At 39.5% G+C, this 16,121-nt stretch overlaps 1 protein-coding gene across 11 annotated transcripts in view; it reads right to left on the reverse strand.

Moving 5' to 3' along the window:
* Positions 1-16,121, reverse strand: part of clec16a (C-type lectin domain containing 16A) — a 290,561-nt gene that overhangs the window by 148,189 nt on the left and 126,251 nt on the right. For all 11 annotated transcript variants that reach the window (XM_041207278.1, XM_041207280.1, XM_041207276.1 and 8 more), the window contains one exon: positions 7,171-7,215. In XM_041207278.1, coding sequence (XP_041063212.1) covers positions 7,171-7,215 — 45 coding nt within the window. The remainder of the gene's footprint in view (positions 1-7,170; positions 7,216-16,121) is intronic.

Raw genomic sequence — 16,121 nt, forward strand, 5'->3', positions numbered from 1 at the left:
TCTTTGAGTTGGAGTCCCTTGTTCCTGGCAACATTCTGATTATGCTGAGTTGTCAGCCATGGCTCAGTTGGTTGCCCACATTAAACAGCATTTGCTGCATCAGTCCAATGGCCCTAATTATCTAGATTCTTTTCTGCATTTAATCCACTTGCACCTAATTTGTATCAGCAAAGTTTTTCTATTACTTTCAAATCATTTATGCATAAAGCAAACAACAATAGCTCCAAAGCAACCTACCAAGCATTACCTTTCATTCTAATGCAATTCCATGTACAACTAAACTTTGCTCCTCGGATTGACCCAAATGCTGTTCCAACCCAATTTGGTGCCAATTAGTCTTCCATGTGACACTAGCACTCACTGTCTGGGCTAATGCATAAAGAATGGATATTTTGGCAGTGGACAGCTGCTAGCCTATATGCAGACATATATCAGAATGCGTTATGACCTTCAGAATAGGAAACACAGGGAAGACAATACAAATACAAGTGAAAACAATTATTTGTGGGCAAAAGGAAATCAAACAAAAATTGATTTCTTAGTTCCGCAATTACAACAATGTACTTACTTTCCATTTTTTTTATAAAAACTGATGAAGCAATTTAGTTATATTTGAAAGTAGGGAATGTTTTAAAAGTTCTTAACTCAAGCGTCTGAAAAATGATTTAAAAGCTCTTTCTACTTAGAAGTAGGGCTAAGCTGCTTTATCAGTTGATCTTTGAAAGCAACAAGTGTATTGATGCAGTGAGAACAAAGTCATACTCTAACAGTTCTTTAACGCAGAATGACTTGAGATGTTGCAAAGCCTGCCCCAGAGAAAGTAAAAAACCGTTACATAAATAAAGTTTAGAGGAAGTTGCATTCCTTTCAGCCAGCCTACTTAATAAATAAACTTATTAAGAGAAGCTATCGCAAGAAAATTTCTGAATTAGTCTTATTTTAATAACCAAATGTCTAGGACTTGACTGAAAAGCTGATGCCTATTTTGTAGAATAAATTTAGAGTTGGGTACACCACAGGCGAGACAAGTAAAGAAAGAAACACTTAATCATTCCAACCCAATAAAAAAACAAACTAGAAAAATGAATTTATGAAATTTGCCATGCAGAAAGCAGTTAAAATGTAACTGTATAAGAAAGTGCAAAAACAAAATAGGCATTACTTGGCCTAACAGCACAATTTGCTTTGATCAATGTGCCTATGTTAAAGCATTAAGATAATTAACAGAAAATGCCGAAAATACATAGCCAGTCAGTCAACGTCTGTGGAAGGAGAAACAGAGTTTAACTTTCAGTTCGACAACTTATCAGAACTGGAAGGTGTTAGAGATAAACATCTCTCAAGCAAGAGCAGATGGGTAGGGAGAGGGCAAAAGTCTGTGATAAGGTGAAGGACAAGTGATTAAATGACAAAAGGGAAGATGGTGCAAGGCAAAACGAAGTGGTTAATGGGACAAGTCTAGAAACAAGAGATGGGTCCAGATGAGATGTAAATAGTTACAACAGAAGAGCAGAGGAGGAAGGAAGCATGGGGAATCTGGCTACTATAGGAGGGCTCCCATGGCCCGTGAATGTGGCAAGTTAAAAGGTAGGTAGTCCACAGTGTTGCGGACAACTCTGCCTGCAGATTTCTAGCACCTACGTTATTTTGCTTTGGTTTTAATGTTTAATTCTCTATCACCTCTCTTCCAGGAACATCCTACAATGAAGAAGCTCTACTCTCCGATGGAATTTTCATTGGTCTCTTTTATCATGTTCACCTGACTGCTCACAATCATTGCGTGTCAGTTAATCACTGAAATAGCACACCACTTCCTCCCCAGCTTAACTCGGAATTTGCATCCACACCATTCTCACTTCAGTCCTTCCTTAAAACTCAGGAATAAAAGTAATTTCTGTGTTCAAACTCCCAAGGCTCAGGAGCTTGTGGAAGGGAGGAAAGAGATATCAAGAGTCAGAGAGCACATGCATGCGTCTGCATGTGTGTGTACATGCGTGCAAGAGAGCGAGAGAGAGAGAACACATGAAAAAAAGGAAACAGCGGGAAAGGCGAATAAAAAAGAGATGAGATGAAAGAATATTGACAATGGGAATGCAAGAGATCTTTGCCTTCAAGCAATCACTAATTGCAAATTGATAATTACAAAACAATAATAAAAATGTCCCTCCTTAGATAGGCAATCTCACCTAAGGGAAAAGACATGGTACAATGACTTTCTTCACGCTGTTAAGGTAATAGTTATGGAAGCCATAGACCCTTGCAAGATGTCCTTGTAATTTTTTCCACGCCCACACAGCACAGCACAGCACCAAATTATACAAACATACAAATTAGGAGGAGCAGTCCACTCGGCCCCTCGAGCCTGCTCTGCTATTCAATAAGATCATGGCTGATCTGATTTCAACCTCATATTCGTGCCTGCCCCAATAACCTTTTACCCCCTTATCAAGAATCCAACTACCTTGGCCTTAAAGACAGTCAAGGACTCTGCCTCAACCACCCTGCCGCAACCACAAGGGATCCAAAATCTTAACAACCCTCAAAAAAAATTTCCTCACCTCTGTCCTAAATGGACGACCCCTTATTTTGAAACAGTGACCTTGAGTTCTGGACTCACCCACAAGGGGAAACATCCTTTCCACATTCACCCTGTCAAGTCCCCTCAGGATCTTAAAGATTTCAATCAAGTCATCTCTTACTCTTCTAAATTCGTCCAACCTTTCCTCATAAAGCAACCCGCCCATTCCAGGTATTAATCAAGTAAACCTTCTCTGAACTGATTCCAATGCATTTGCATCTTTCCTTAAATAAGGAGACTGTACTGTACATAGTACTCCAGATGTGGTCTCACCAATGCCCTGTATAACCGAAACATAACCTCCCTACTTTTGCATTCAATTTCCCTTGCAATAAACAATAACATTCTATTAGCTTTGCTAATTGCTCGCTGCACCTACATAATAACCTTTTGAGATTTGTACAGACACCCAGATCCCTCAATCTCAGTGCTCTGCTATCTCTAACCATTTAGATAATATGCCTTTATTTATTCATCCTGCTGAAATAGACAGCCTCATATTTTCCTACATTATACTCCAATTGCTGAAATAGACAGCCTCATATTTTCCTACATTATTCTCCATTTGCCAGATCTTTGCCCACTCACCTAACCTAACTATATCCTTTTGTAGCCTCATGTCCCTTCACAACTTACTTTCCTACCCATCTTTGTCATCATCAACAAATTTAGCAACCATACCATTGGTCCCTTCATCGAAATCATTTATATAAATTGTAAAGAGTTCAGCCCCAGCACTGATCCCTGTGGCACACCACTTGTCACATCCTGCTAACCAGAAAAAGACTCATTTATGCCTACTCGGTTTCCTGTTAGCTAGCCAATCTTCTATCAATGCCAATATGTTACCCCCTACACCACGAGCTTTTATTTTCCACAATAACCTTTAATGAGGCACCTTATCAAATGCCTTCTGAAAGTCTAAGTACAGTACATTCATCAGTTCCCCTTATCCATAGCACCTGTTACTGCTTCTTCAAAGAACTCCAATAAAACGGTTAAACATGATTTCTCTTTCAAAGCCATGTTGACTTTGCCTGATATCCTTGGATTTATCTAAGTACACTGTTACAATGTCTTTAACGATCGCTTCCCACATTTTCTCTCTGATAGATGTTAAGCTAACTGGCCTATAGTTTCCTACTTTCTGTGTCCCTCCTTTTTTGAATAAAGGAGTTACATTTGCTATTTTCCAATCTAAATGGAACCTTCCCCGAATCTAGTGGATTTTGGAAAATTAAAACCAACGCATCAACTATCTCACTAGCCACTTCTTTTAAAGACCCTAGAATGAAATTCATCAGGATCCAGAGCCTGTCAACCTGCAGTTCCAACAATTTGTTCTGTACCACTTCCTTGGTGATTGTAATTTTGAGTATCTCCCTATCATCCAATTCCTGATTTACAGCTATTCCTGGGACGTTACTTGTATCCTCTATAGTGAAGACCGATGCAAGATATATATTCATCTGCCATCTCATGTTCCATTATTAATCCTCCAGACTTGCTTTCTGTTAGACTAATGCTCACTTTAACTCTTTTCCTTTTTAAGTGTCTATAGAAACTCTTGCTATCTGTATTTATACTTCTAGATAGCTTTCTCTTATACTCTCATTTTTCCCTCCTTATTAATCTTTTAATCATTCATCGCTGTTTTTTTATACTCTATCCAATCTGCTGATCTGCCACCCATCTTTAAGTTTGATGCTATCTTTAACTTTTTTAGTTAACCACAGATGGTGGGTCCTCCCCTTGGAATTTTTCTTTGTTGTAATGTATCTATTCTGTGTATTCTGAAATATCCCCTTAAATGTCTGCTACCACATCTCTAAATTGCTAGTTCACTCTCGCTAGCTCTGCTTTCATGCCCTCGTAATTACCTTTATTTAATTTTAAAATGCTAGTCTTAGATCCAGTCTTCTCTTCCTCAAACTGCATGTAAAATTCAATAATATTATGATCACAGGTACCTATGGGCACCTTCACTATGAGATTTTTAATTAGTCCTATCTCATTGCACAATACCAGGTCTTGAATAGACTTCTTTCTGGTTGGCTCCAGAACGTGCTGATCTAAGAAATTATCCTGAAAACATTCTATGATTCCGTGATCTATGCTACTTTTGCATTGGTTGTTCCTGTCAGTATGTAGGTTAAAATCCCCCATGATTATCACCATACCTTTCTGACAAGCTCCCACCATTTCTTCTTTGATACTCCATCCAACCATGTGATTACTTTTAGGCAGCCTGCAGACCACTCCAATAAGTGGCTTCTTGCCTTTATCATTCCTCATCTCTACCCAAACTGCTTCTGTATCCTGGCTTCCCAAACGCAGGCTATCCCTCTCTATTGTGTTGTCATCTTTAATTAACAGAGCCACCCCTCCACCTTTTTCTAACATTATATCCTTCCTCAAAGTCACATACCCTTCAATGTTCAAACCCCAATCTATCCCATCCTGTAACGCTGTCTCTGTAATGGCTATCAGATTATACTTACAATCTCCATTTGCACTATCAGTTCATCTGTTCTGTTTTGGATGCTGTGTGAATTCAGATACAGAGCCTTATGTTTTGTCCTTTTATTTGTGTAGCCTCGAGTCTTAACTGTTGGTTTACTCCGATCTGTACATTTTGCCCCTTCCTGTCATGGTCTATTCATCATTTCCCACATTAATACCTTCTCTCTACTCTGATATTCCACATCTTCCCACATTTGATCATTTGCCCCCACTATCTAGTTTAAAACTCTTTCTACTTACCTGGTTGTGCAATTAGCAAGAATATTCATTTCAGCACTGTTCAGGTATAGACTGCCCCAACAGTACAGCCCTCACTTTCCCCAGTACTGATGCCAGTGCCCCACAAACCAGGACCCACTTCTCCCACACTAGTCTTTGAACCATACATTCATTTCTCTGATCTGATTTGCCCTATGCCAATTTGCACATGGCTCAGTGATTATTACCTTTGAGGTTCCACTCCTTAATTTGGTATGAGCTCCTCAAACTGACTGTGCAGAACCGCTTTCCTTGTCCTGCCTATGTCGTTGATACCTACATGAAACACGATAATTGGCTCCTCCCCCTCCCACAAGTTTCTCTGGACTCTCGCTCTTTGCCGCAGCGAAAAAGAGTGTCAATCCCCCACTCTATACTGTCCACTACTACCACCACATTCCTGTTGGCTCCCCCGCTTGAACGGGTTCCTGTACCACGATGCCATGACCAGCCTGCTCATCCACCTTGCAGACCTCGCTTTCGCCACAAAGTTTATGATTGCCTCAAACCTGTTTAACAACAGCAAAATCTGAGGTTCCACCACTATCATCTGCCCGGTCCCTTTACCTGCCTCACTCACAGTCACAACCTCCTGACCCTCACTGCTAACCAAAACAACCCTATTCTAAGAGGTGTGACTGTATTCTGGAACAAAGTGTCCAGGTATTTCTCCCCCTCCCTTACGTTGCGCATTGTCTGCAGTTCAGCTTCCAGGTCAATTAATCCTGATCCGGGATTCCTCTAACGGCTTAAGTTTGCAGGCGTGTTTATCCTGGATTGCCTTGACGTCCAAAACCTCCCACATTCCACAGCTGCAATATAAGTAACATTGGCAGCACAGGTGTTATGTTATTTAGTTAATTTAATTACTTTCTTAATTAACTTAGAGTAATTCCTATGTATGCTGCAATTTAATTGCTTATTAAATGCTAGTAACACTGACAACTAAGAATCATACGTTTCTTAACTATACAGGCATGTGTTTTAGGTGTTTATTTTAATTATTTCATTTTAATTTTAAAGTTTTAGTTTTTTATTTATAGCTCTACCTTAGCTCCCATGTCCTAAACTGGCTAAGAACCATGGTCCCTAGCACTAAGCACTTATCAACCAATCAACTTACTATTAACTTACAAAAGTACAGTTCCTATACTATTACCTATACCTTAGGAACAGAATCGACCGCAACCAGTTACTAGATATTCACCAAATCACACAGATTTTATGGTAAAATTTCCATTTCCACCTCTGGTTTAAGAAAACATCCTGCACATTAACACTTGGCAGTGTTTTTCCAAGAGAAGCACTGCAAACAGGGCAGCCTGCTGTCCAAATGTCATTTTCTCCAATGGTGAAAGTAAATAATTTGGTACATTTTTAGTGTACAAAAATGGTCTTTGAGGACAATACTGCCTTTCCTTAGCTTATTTGTATTGTTTATTAGAATGTCAGAATCATATCCCAACAGATGCAATGACTAAATTTTAAAAATACATTTTCATTCTCCTTTAAAACATTATTTGTTCAGCCTATATTTTGCATGAGCTGCAAAATTGCACTAAAATTGTCAAGACCAATCGATTTTAAAAATAAACAACTCTAGAAAACTGCTGAAAGAAAGTATATTTACTTCCTGTTACACAACAGGGAGATTCCAATTTGTCCACATTTTCAGCTTCCTCGATTAAGTTCATTTTTGAAGCACATATCAGAGTTCTATATTGTGTGAATACATTACACTAATACCAGCTGGCAAAATACATGAAAATTCCACTGATCTACATTACGAGATTCACCATCCCCAGCCTTACCTTATAGAAACGCCGCAATAAGTAGACACTTTCTTCCCTTGCACCCTGTAGAAAAGAACGAAAAATTATACAGCAGCAGAAATAGTGGAAAAATGAATGCAACTATAACCCAATTAATGGATAATAGGACATCATGCCCAAATTGTATTACAACCAATATATAAATAAATTCAGATAAATTTTAAAACTGAAAGGAAAAAGGTATCTCTAGCTTTATGATCTTCTGTTGTTGTGTGGAGCAGCTTACTACAATACAAATGCAACATTTCAGCAGTCAAGATGGTGTGCACTAAGATAGGTAGTTCTCAGCCTCCAATTTAAGTGTCAGAGGTGGTCAAAATAGATAGCTGAGCACAGAGGAGCTGTTAACATTTTAGCCCTCTTCCATACAGTCAAGCACATTTATTACTGCTTATTGATTGACTGATGATTCAGCTACATAAATTGGATTGTCCAGAACAAAATATGTCAATGGATTAGTCTGTCAGTGATGTGTGAAAACCATTCATGTAAATCTCCACCATCTCCATTTGGTCTCTAACTGGCACAACCTCAATGGAATTACTAAGATTTCTGAACCATCCTAATACTTCGCAATCCAGTAATTCATAAAGCACGTCATTTTGGATTGTTTTTGCATCAATCCATTTTTATGTTTCCAATTAGATGGACTTCAGTGTACTAAAGATTGGTGCCAGCTAAAAGCAAATTGAGAGATGCTGAATGAAAGGACAACCAATTTTCCCAATGTTTTTTAACCCACTTAAGTGATTTATGTCACCATCTGAACTTAAGCTCCATAAGCAAAGATTACTCCATTACAAATAACAAAAATCTTGAGACTCCAGCAAAACACCCCCTCTTAAATCATTAAATGAAGAATGTCAACACATTCCTGCACTGTCTTCCCACTAAACGAGAATCATGATCTTGCTGGTAACCACAACCACAGCTGAGGGTCAAGCAATGGTAAGCAGCACAAACCAGTGAGCAAATATTTTAGCCACTGAGGAGTTGGAACCTATTCAGCCGCCATGCTCCCAACCCCCTTCCCCAAATACATATTCCTTCCAGTAGCAACTCCCTCCAATAAGTTATTTATTACAACCCAAAAAACCATTCTCTCTCTCGTGTCCTGGTATCTAGGCTCTTTACAGAAGGAGTGGGGGGAAGCATTAAAGAAAAATGGTCTTGCCCAAATTCATACACAATGTTGCTCAATTGTGTGGTAGGCAGAACATCTTTTTGGACTGATGGCATCCTGTTAGTGGAAACACAATTGAGCAATGTTGTGTATGAATTTCAGTGCTGCTGTGATGTCAGGTACATAGACCATAACATCTCAGCAACTGGCTGATTGAATCAAACAACATGTTCTTTTGGTTCAAAAACAAAAATAGCTAGAAAAATTCAGCATGTCTGACAGCATCTGCGGAGAGGAATACAGTTAACATTTCGAGTCCGTATGGCTCTTCATCAGAACTAAGGAAATATAGAAATGAGGTGAAATATAAGCTGGTTGAGGGAGGTGGGACAGGTACAGCAGGATATCTATCCAACTCTACCTGTTCCACCCCACTCAACCAGCTTATTTTTCACCTCATTTCTATATTTCCTTAGTTCTGATGAAGAGTCATACAGACTCGAAACATAAACTGTGTTCCTCTCCGCAGATGCTGTCAGACCTGCTGAGTTTTTCTAGCTATTTTTGTTTCAGATTTCCAGCATCCGCAGTATTTTGCTTTTATGTTCCTTTGGTTGTTTGTAATAGGCAGAGTACAGACCATACTCAACCAGCCCACGCTTGCAAAACCCAAAACGCGTCTGTTAGATGTGATTCCATGATTTGGCAGCACTTGCTGAACAATCCCAAATGCACTAATAGTTACACTAACAACCAAATTAAGATAATCAATCAAGCTCATACGAAGAGTCATATGGACTCAAAACTTTAACTGTCTTTCTCTCCACAGATGCTGTCAGGCCTGAGTTTTTCCAACATTTTTTGTTTTTGTTTCAGGTTTCCAGTGTCCGCAGTATTTTGCCTTTAGCTCATAACATGGTTCGTTTACACTTGCTGGAAGTGACATACATCCAAATGCAGGGACCCATTCGCTGTCAGCAAAAGAGATATCTTCTTGTGCCTTTTTTGAATGACCCAGGAGCTTGGGGAGCCTATAGATGCCTGCTGCTTTCTCCATAGGCCAGAGTTGACTTGCCAACCAAGATCTCTTGTCTCTTGTAGTATAAATTGTAATGGGCATTTGAAATTTGGCATTCTTGCATTTGTCCTGATGAGTGCAAGGTGAAAAGCTTCGGCAGCACGTGTCCCTTTTTAGCGCAATATTTTTGTTTCTTGGATGAAGGTGGGAACACTAAGCCATGATGGCAGAGGAATGGACTTCAGAAAGACCACTGCAGTGAACGGTGAAATATTTGCTGAATGTGTTTATATGTTCTCCTCTAATTTTAACAACATTGTAGTGATTTTTATACCACAGCTACATAAAAGAAAACAAATCACAGCATAGAATTTTATTTGGGCAATAAAGTTTCTGTAGGTCAGTAACTCAGGTGAAACATTGTAAGTGGTGAAAAGGCTGTTATTAAAGGGGCTCCATTTCCAATCTCAATGAGATTGTTGATAAAAATCTGACTATAATGGTGAGCACATTTTGTGAAATTAAAATAGACTTTGCATGACAACTGTACCCCAACACCCCCAGAAAAAAATGCTGTCACATTCTCTTTGCTTTGCTTTCCTTTTCGAGCCTCCATAAACTTCAACCTGTCCAAAACTTATTCCCATCTTCATTGACTTCCTGTTCCTCAACACATGGAATTTTGAATCCTCACCCTCAAATCCTGCCACAGCCTCCCACATCTCTGCATCTTCTTCTAGTTTTGCATTCCACCTTGCATACTTTGGATCTGAGACTCTGGCTTTCTACCTATTACTGCCTGCCAAAGATGCAGAACCTTCATCTGCCTCAGCCCTGCATCCTGGGGTTCCTTCTTTACACCTCTTGGGATGACTCCTATGTTAAAGTTGCAATATAAATGCCAGTTATTATTGTTGAATGTGTTTTGTGAATGAAGTAATAGGCAAATGGAGTTTTTCATCTTTACTTATTTTGTGATCACTCTCCATTTTACTGAGAAACATTGAAAATAAATGTTGAATCTCTAAAGTAATACGTTGAAGTTTTCTATCAATACAAAAACACCTGATTACTTCATGCTTCCCAAATACATGAATCCACATTTATACCACTCTGAAAGCAATGAATATTGGACCCAACAACATCCTGGCTGTAGTGCTGGAGTGTTGTGCTCCAGAACTAGCTGCATCTCTAGCCAAGTTGTTCCAGTAGAGCTACAATACTAACATCTACTTGACAAAGTGGAAAATTGCTCCAGGTACATCCTGTCCACAAAAAGCAGGACAAATCCAATCCAGCCAATTGCTGTCCACCAGTCTACTCTCAATCATCAGCAAATATGAAAGCTGTTGTCGACAGTGCTGTTAAGTAGCACCCATTTACCTCAATAAACTACTCACTGATGTTCAGCTTTGATTCCACCAGAGCCACTCGTCTCCAGACCTCATTACAGCCTTGGGCAAAACATGGGCAAAAGAGTTAAACTCCAAAGCTGAGGGGAGAGTGACTGCCTTTGACATCGAGGTAGCAATTGACCGAATGTGGCATCAAGGAGCCTGAACAACTTTGGAGTCAATAGGAATCAATGGAGAAAACGCTCCACTGGCTTAAGTCATACCTAGCACAAAGGAAGATGATTGAGATTGTTGGAAGCCAATCATTTTGGCCCCAGTTCTTTGTTGAATAGTGCCTCGGGGTAGTGTCCTAGGCCCAACCACCTTCAGCTGCTTCATCAAAGACCCTCTCTTCATCATAGGGGTCAGAAGTGGAAACTTCATTGATTAATGGAGTGTTCAGTACCATTTAATCAAATTTATCAATGGTCTTATCAAATGGCAGAGCAGGTTCAGGGGCCGAATGGCCTACTCCTGTTCCTAATTAGTATGTTTGTATGTACATGCGTATTTGCAACTCCTCAGATAACGAAGCAGTCTATGCCTGCACACAGCAATGTCTGGACAACATTCAGGAACATTTGAGCCACACAAGTGCCAGGCAGCGATCATCTTCAACAAGAGAATGTCTAAATATCTCCCTTGACATTATCTGCCATTTCCCCCCCTCTCCGCCCCACCCTACTGGGGACATGGGCAGGGGGAGCAGTCACACTGACCAGAAACATAATTGGAGCAGCTATATAAACATTGTAGCTACAAGAGTAGGTCAGAGACTGGGTATTCTGCACCATGTAACTTATCTCTCAATTCTCCAAAGTCTTTCTACAATCTGCAAGGCAGAAGTCAGAAGTACGATGGAATACTTTCCACTTGCCTAGATGAGTACAGCTCCAACAGCACTCAAGAAGCTCAACATCAACCAGGTCAAAGCAGCTCACTTGATTGCCACCCAGCTTAAAAATTCACTCCTTCTATCACCAGTGTTTTTTTTTTAATTCATTCATGGAATGTGGGCATCGCTGGCTAGGCCTTGAGAAGGTGATGGTGAGCTACCTCCTTGAACCGCTGCAGTCCATGTAGTGTAGGTACACCAACTGTGCTGTTAGGGAGGGAGTTCCAGGATTTTGACCCAGTGACAAGTGAAGGAGCGGCAGAATATTTCTAAGTCAGGATGGTGTGTGGCTGGAGAGGAACATCCAGGTGGTAGTGTACCCGTGTCTGCTGCCCTTGTCCTTCTAGATGGTAGCGGTCGTGGGTTTGGAAGGTGCTAAGGACCCTTGGTGTACCATGCCTGCAGTGTGTATGATTTACAAGACGTGCTACCGCAATTTGTAAAGGCTCCTTCAACAACAACTCCTAAATCCATGGCCTCTATGACCTAGAAGATCAAGTGCAGTTAGCACATGGGAACATCATCTGAAAGTTTCCCTTCAGGCAACACACCATCCCAACTTGGAAATATACTGCTGGTCTTTCATTGTTCCTGGGTCAAAATTCTGTAATACCCTAGCTAACATTACTGTGGCAACACCTGCCCCGCACTGACTGCAGCAGTTGAAGAATGCAGATCACCACTAACTTCTCAAGGGGAATTAGGGATGGGCAACAAATGCTAGCTTTGCTAGTGAGGCCAATATCCCATGAATGAATAATAGAAAACTGTATTGAGTCATCAAACAGCTACAAAAATTGTCAAGTGTACTCATTCAGAATGATGAATTCTCATTTCAATTGTTCTCTCCCCACAATTCTTTCACTGTCACAGAATCTGACCGATTTCCCAAAGAAATCCATTACAGCAGCCCACAAAAGGTCAAAACCAAGTAAAACTGCATTGTGCAGTCACACCCACTAAATCTACGAACTCTGTTGTGTTTGCATGCTCGCTTCAGCAGTGATAAGAATATTGGGGAAGAATTTCTGCAATGCTGTGCTATTTAATTTGCCCCAGCATGATTACCCCAAAATTGTCCAAACCATGTAAAGAACAAGGAATTTCATATACAAGTTACATACAGTGCACATCAAGTTTTTGCAATCTTTGGCGCTGGTTCAAAAGGCATAACAGTGGAACTTGGCCCTGCCTCCAAAAATGATCACACTCCAGATTGAATTCATCAATTTGGTGAAAAATTTATGTTTTTATGTCCTCATGCGGACAGTTTTGTGGGCTGAAGTTGTTTATAGACACCAGTATTTATAAGCCTTAAAATATATATTTAATTTATTGATACTTGAGCACCAATGAAACTAATAAATAATTCAGTCATGTTTTTTAAAGTCAGTTTTAGTTACTTAAAATTGGTTGCCCACAGGTGGCATACTTGATACTTATTAAAAATGCTTATTTTTGTGATAAATCCGTTTTCAGCAATACGAATAAAACTGTATGAAGTTACCATCCTTAAATAGAGAAACCGTATCAACGGAAATCTCAAAAAGATACCTGCAAAAATGTAATGAACACTTGGACGATCCAAGTAGAAGCACTTTGGTGGAATGTGGGAGCCTTTTAGCCAACATTCCCAACAGGAAAGAAAATGCTATCACTTGGACCGAATGCCTACACGGTTCCATCCCAAGGACAGAGCAGTTTCTCTGCTTCTATGGCTGTTGAGTGAAGAACTGTCCATTCTTCTGAAAATATTTACAGTACATAAAATGACTATTTAAAAAAAAAGACAAGGGCAAATAAAGTATAGCTGATGTCAGCCTATAAGGGGCTCATGATTTACAGACTTCACTGTACATCATGGAATATTTTTTAATGCAAGGAAAAAGTTACATTCAAAAATGCTGCATGATTGCACTCATTCCTAGAAACTTTTATGTTTGTAATTTTGCAAATGAGTGAGTGGAAACTTAAACCATAAAATTAATTCAGGTAACTAGTGCAATTTTGAGTGAAATTGAAACTGAAAGCTAACGTGCAGGTGCAGCACCAGGCAATGAGGAAGGCTATTGGAATGCTAGCCTTCATCGCAAGAGGATTTGAGTACAGGAATACTGAATTCTTGCTTCAATTATATAAAAGCTTGATTAGATCACACCTGGAGTAGTGTGCGCAGTTTTAATCCCCTTACCTCAGAAAGGATACTATTGCCATAGAGTGAGTGCAACGAAGGCTCACCAGACTTGTTCTGGGGGTGGTACAACTGTCTTACGAAGAGAGATTGGGGAAATTGGGGCCTGTATTCTCTAGAGTTTTGAAGAATGAGAGGTGATCCCTTTGAAACCTACAAAATACTTAAAGGAATAGACAGGATAGATGCAGGCAAGATGTTTCCTCTGGTTGGGGAGTCTAGAACCAGGGAACACAATTTCAAAATAAGACGGAAGCCACTTAGGGCTGAGATGAGGAGAAATTTCTTTACTCAGAGGGTTGTGAATCTTTGGAATTCTCTACCCCAGAGGGCAGTGGAAGCTCTGTCATTGATTATGTTTAATGTAGAAATTGATAGGTGTTTGATTAATAAACGTAAAGGGTTATGGGGATAGTGCGGGTAAAAGGCATTGAGTGTTCGATCAGCCATGATCATACTGAATGATACAGCAGGCTTGACAGGCTGAATGGCCTTCTCCTGTTCCTATGTCATATGTTCCTATTTGCACCCAGCTTGCCAACTGTGCTCAGAGTAGAAACTCAACTCTTCTTACATTTTACATTTCTTCTTTATATTTCTCAAAGGGAATATATAACAGGTTGCCCTATTAGCTCAAACTCCCATCAATACTGTTAAAATGGAACAGTCGCTCTAGCATTTGATACGTGCGGTGTTAGAAACACAAGTGTGCTACAAATCAGATGAGTGCGCATACTCGAATTGCTGAAAGGCATACTCTCCTTTTATCTTAGCTTACTTCCTTATCTTGTCAGGAGATGGGGGAAGTATTTGTCAGTTCACAATTAAGAGCTACTAGATCCAGCCAAAATAAATCAGTGCCACATTCTTGGACAAATTAATTGAAAATCAGCACCTAAGCCATGGCTGACACAGGTGCCAATACAGTACTGGCAATAAATGAACTGCAACTGTGTTTACGTAGCCACTTGATACAATAGGATCATCAAATAGCACAAATCCAGGGAGTGACAGATCAGTTATCGGATGATCAGCAAGCCAAAAAAAATCTTGACTGAAGCAAACTACAATGAAAGGAATAGAAACAAAACATTTGAAAATTTGGAGAAAGCTTGAAATAATATCCCAAAATCATTAAATATCAAAAGTATGCAATAAAACTTAGATTTTCCAATAAACTGATCAACAGCCAAACTTAATGCAATAAGAGGTGTCTGAAGTATTACTCAGGACAAGGTATTATGATTGAAAAGGGAGCTTTGCACATGTACACGGATGCCATTTTTAAAAGGGACGGAATGAATTTTATTGCCATGAGGAGATGATCATCCTGTTGGCAATTTCATTAAAGGACAGCCCAATTTTGTTTATTGAGTGCATGGATAGATACCTTCTGGAATAGAGGAAATGTTTGAGAGATGAAGGGATCTGGCATTAAGTTAGGTACATTTCTATTTTGTCAAAGACATAACATGGAAATATTCCAATTTTGATAAATGATCCAGGAAGTACAGAATAGGGCTTGGATTTTCAAATACACGGGTCTCAGTTGGGATGGAAGCAAAAAACTTCCAGAGCTAAAAGAGACTTGTGCCCCGGCATTGACTGGGGAAGATAATGCTCAGGTTCAAATTTCTGATTATACGCTGACAGCTGCTGGGATGTGTACTACGAGCTGTAATGCTCCACGCAATCAAGTATAAATATCAATCCTGACCAGCCAGGCTTAACAAATTTGAGAGAATATTCAGTTGGGCAAGCTACCAGATGGTGAACATGGTGGTGGAGCAAAGCACCAGCATGAATGACTGTCTCACACTCTCTCTTTGAAGGCAGAAAGCAAGCAAGATAGAAACAAAACTGCAGATTTTCAGACTTCATTTTCCTGCAATTTCTCTTCTTTTCCCAGAGATTAATTTTGTTGAAGATTCCAGAAGTAGAAATAAGTTAGCAGATTAAAAAAAAGGAATTTTTCAAATGTATTTTCTTCCCCTTTTAAGTTAAACCTGTAGTATGTAGGCCAGCGAGCAAATAGTTAACTAATCCCAAGCTTGCAACAGGTTTCTTTCTAGTTAATGCAGCTTACATATAACTAGCAGGAAGACAATTTATATAATGTTTGGTGCAAGTCCAGCATGAATAGATGCTTGTTAAAGAATAGAAGGGTGTAGAAGTCTAATATAATCAAAATCAATCCAATATGTATGTCATGAAGATATTAATGTATATAATGTTATTGCAAATTATTTTGAATTGGACGTGTGTGTGTGTTAGTTAATTAGATTAAAGCCAGCTAGTCTGGGTGCTTT

Source organism: Carcharodon carcharias, chromosome 15, assembly GCF_017639515.1.
Source record: "Carcharodon carcharias isolate sCarCar2 chromosome 15, sCarCar2.pri, whole genome shotgun sequence".
Taxonomy (NCBI): Eukaryota; Metazoa; Chordata; class Chondrichthyes; order Lamniformes; family Lamnidae; genus Carcharodon; species Carcharodon carcharias.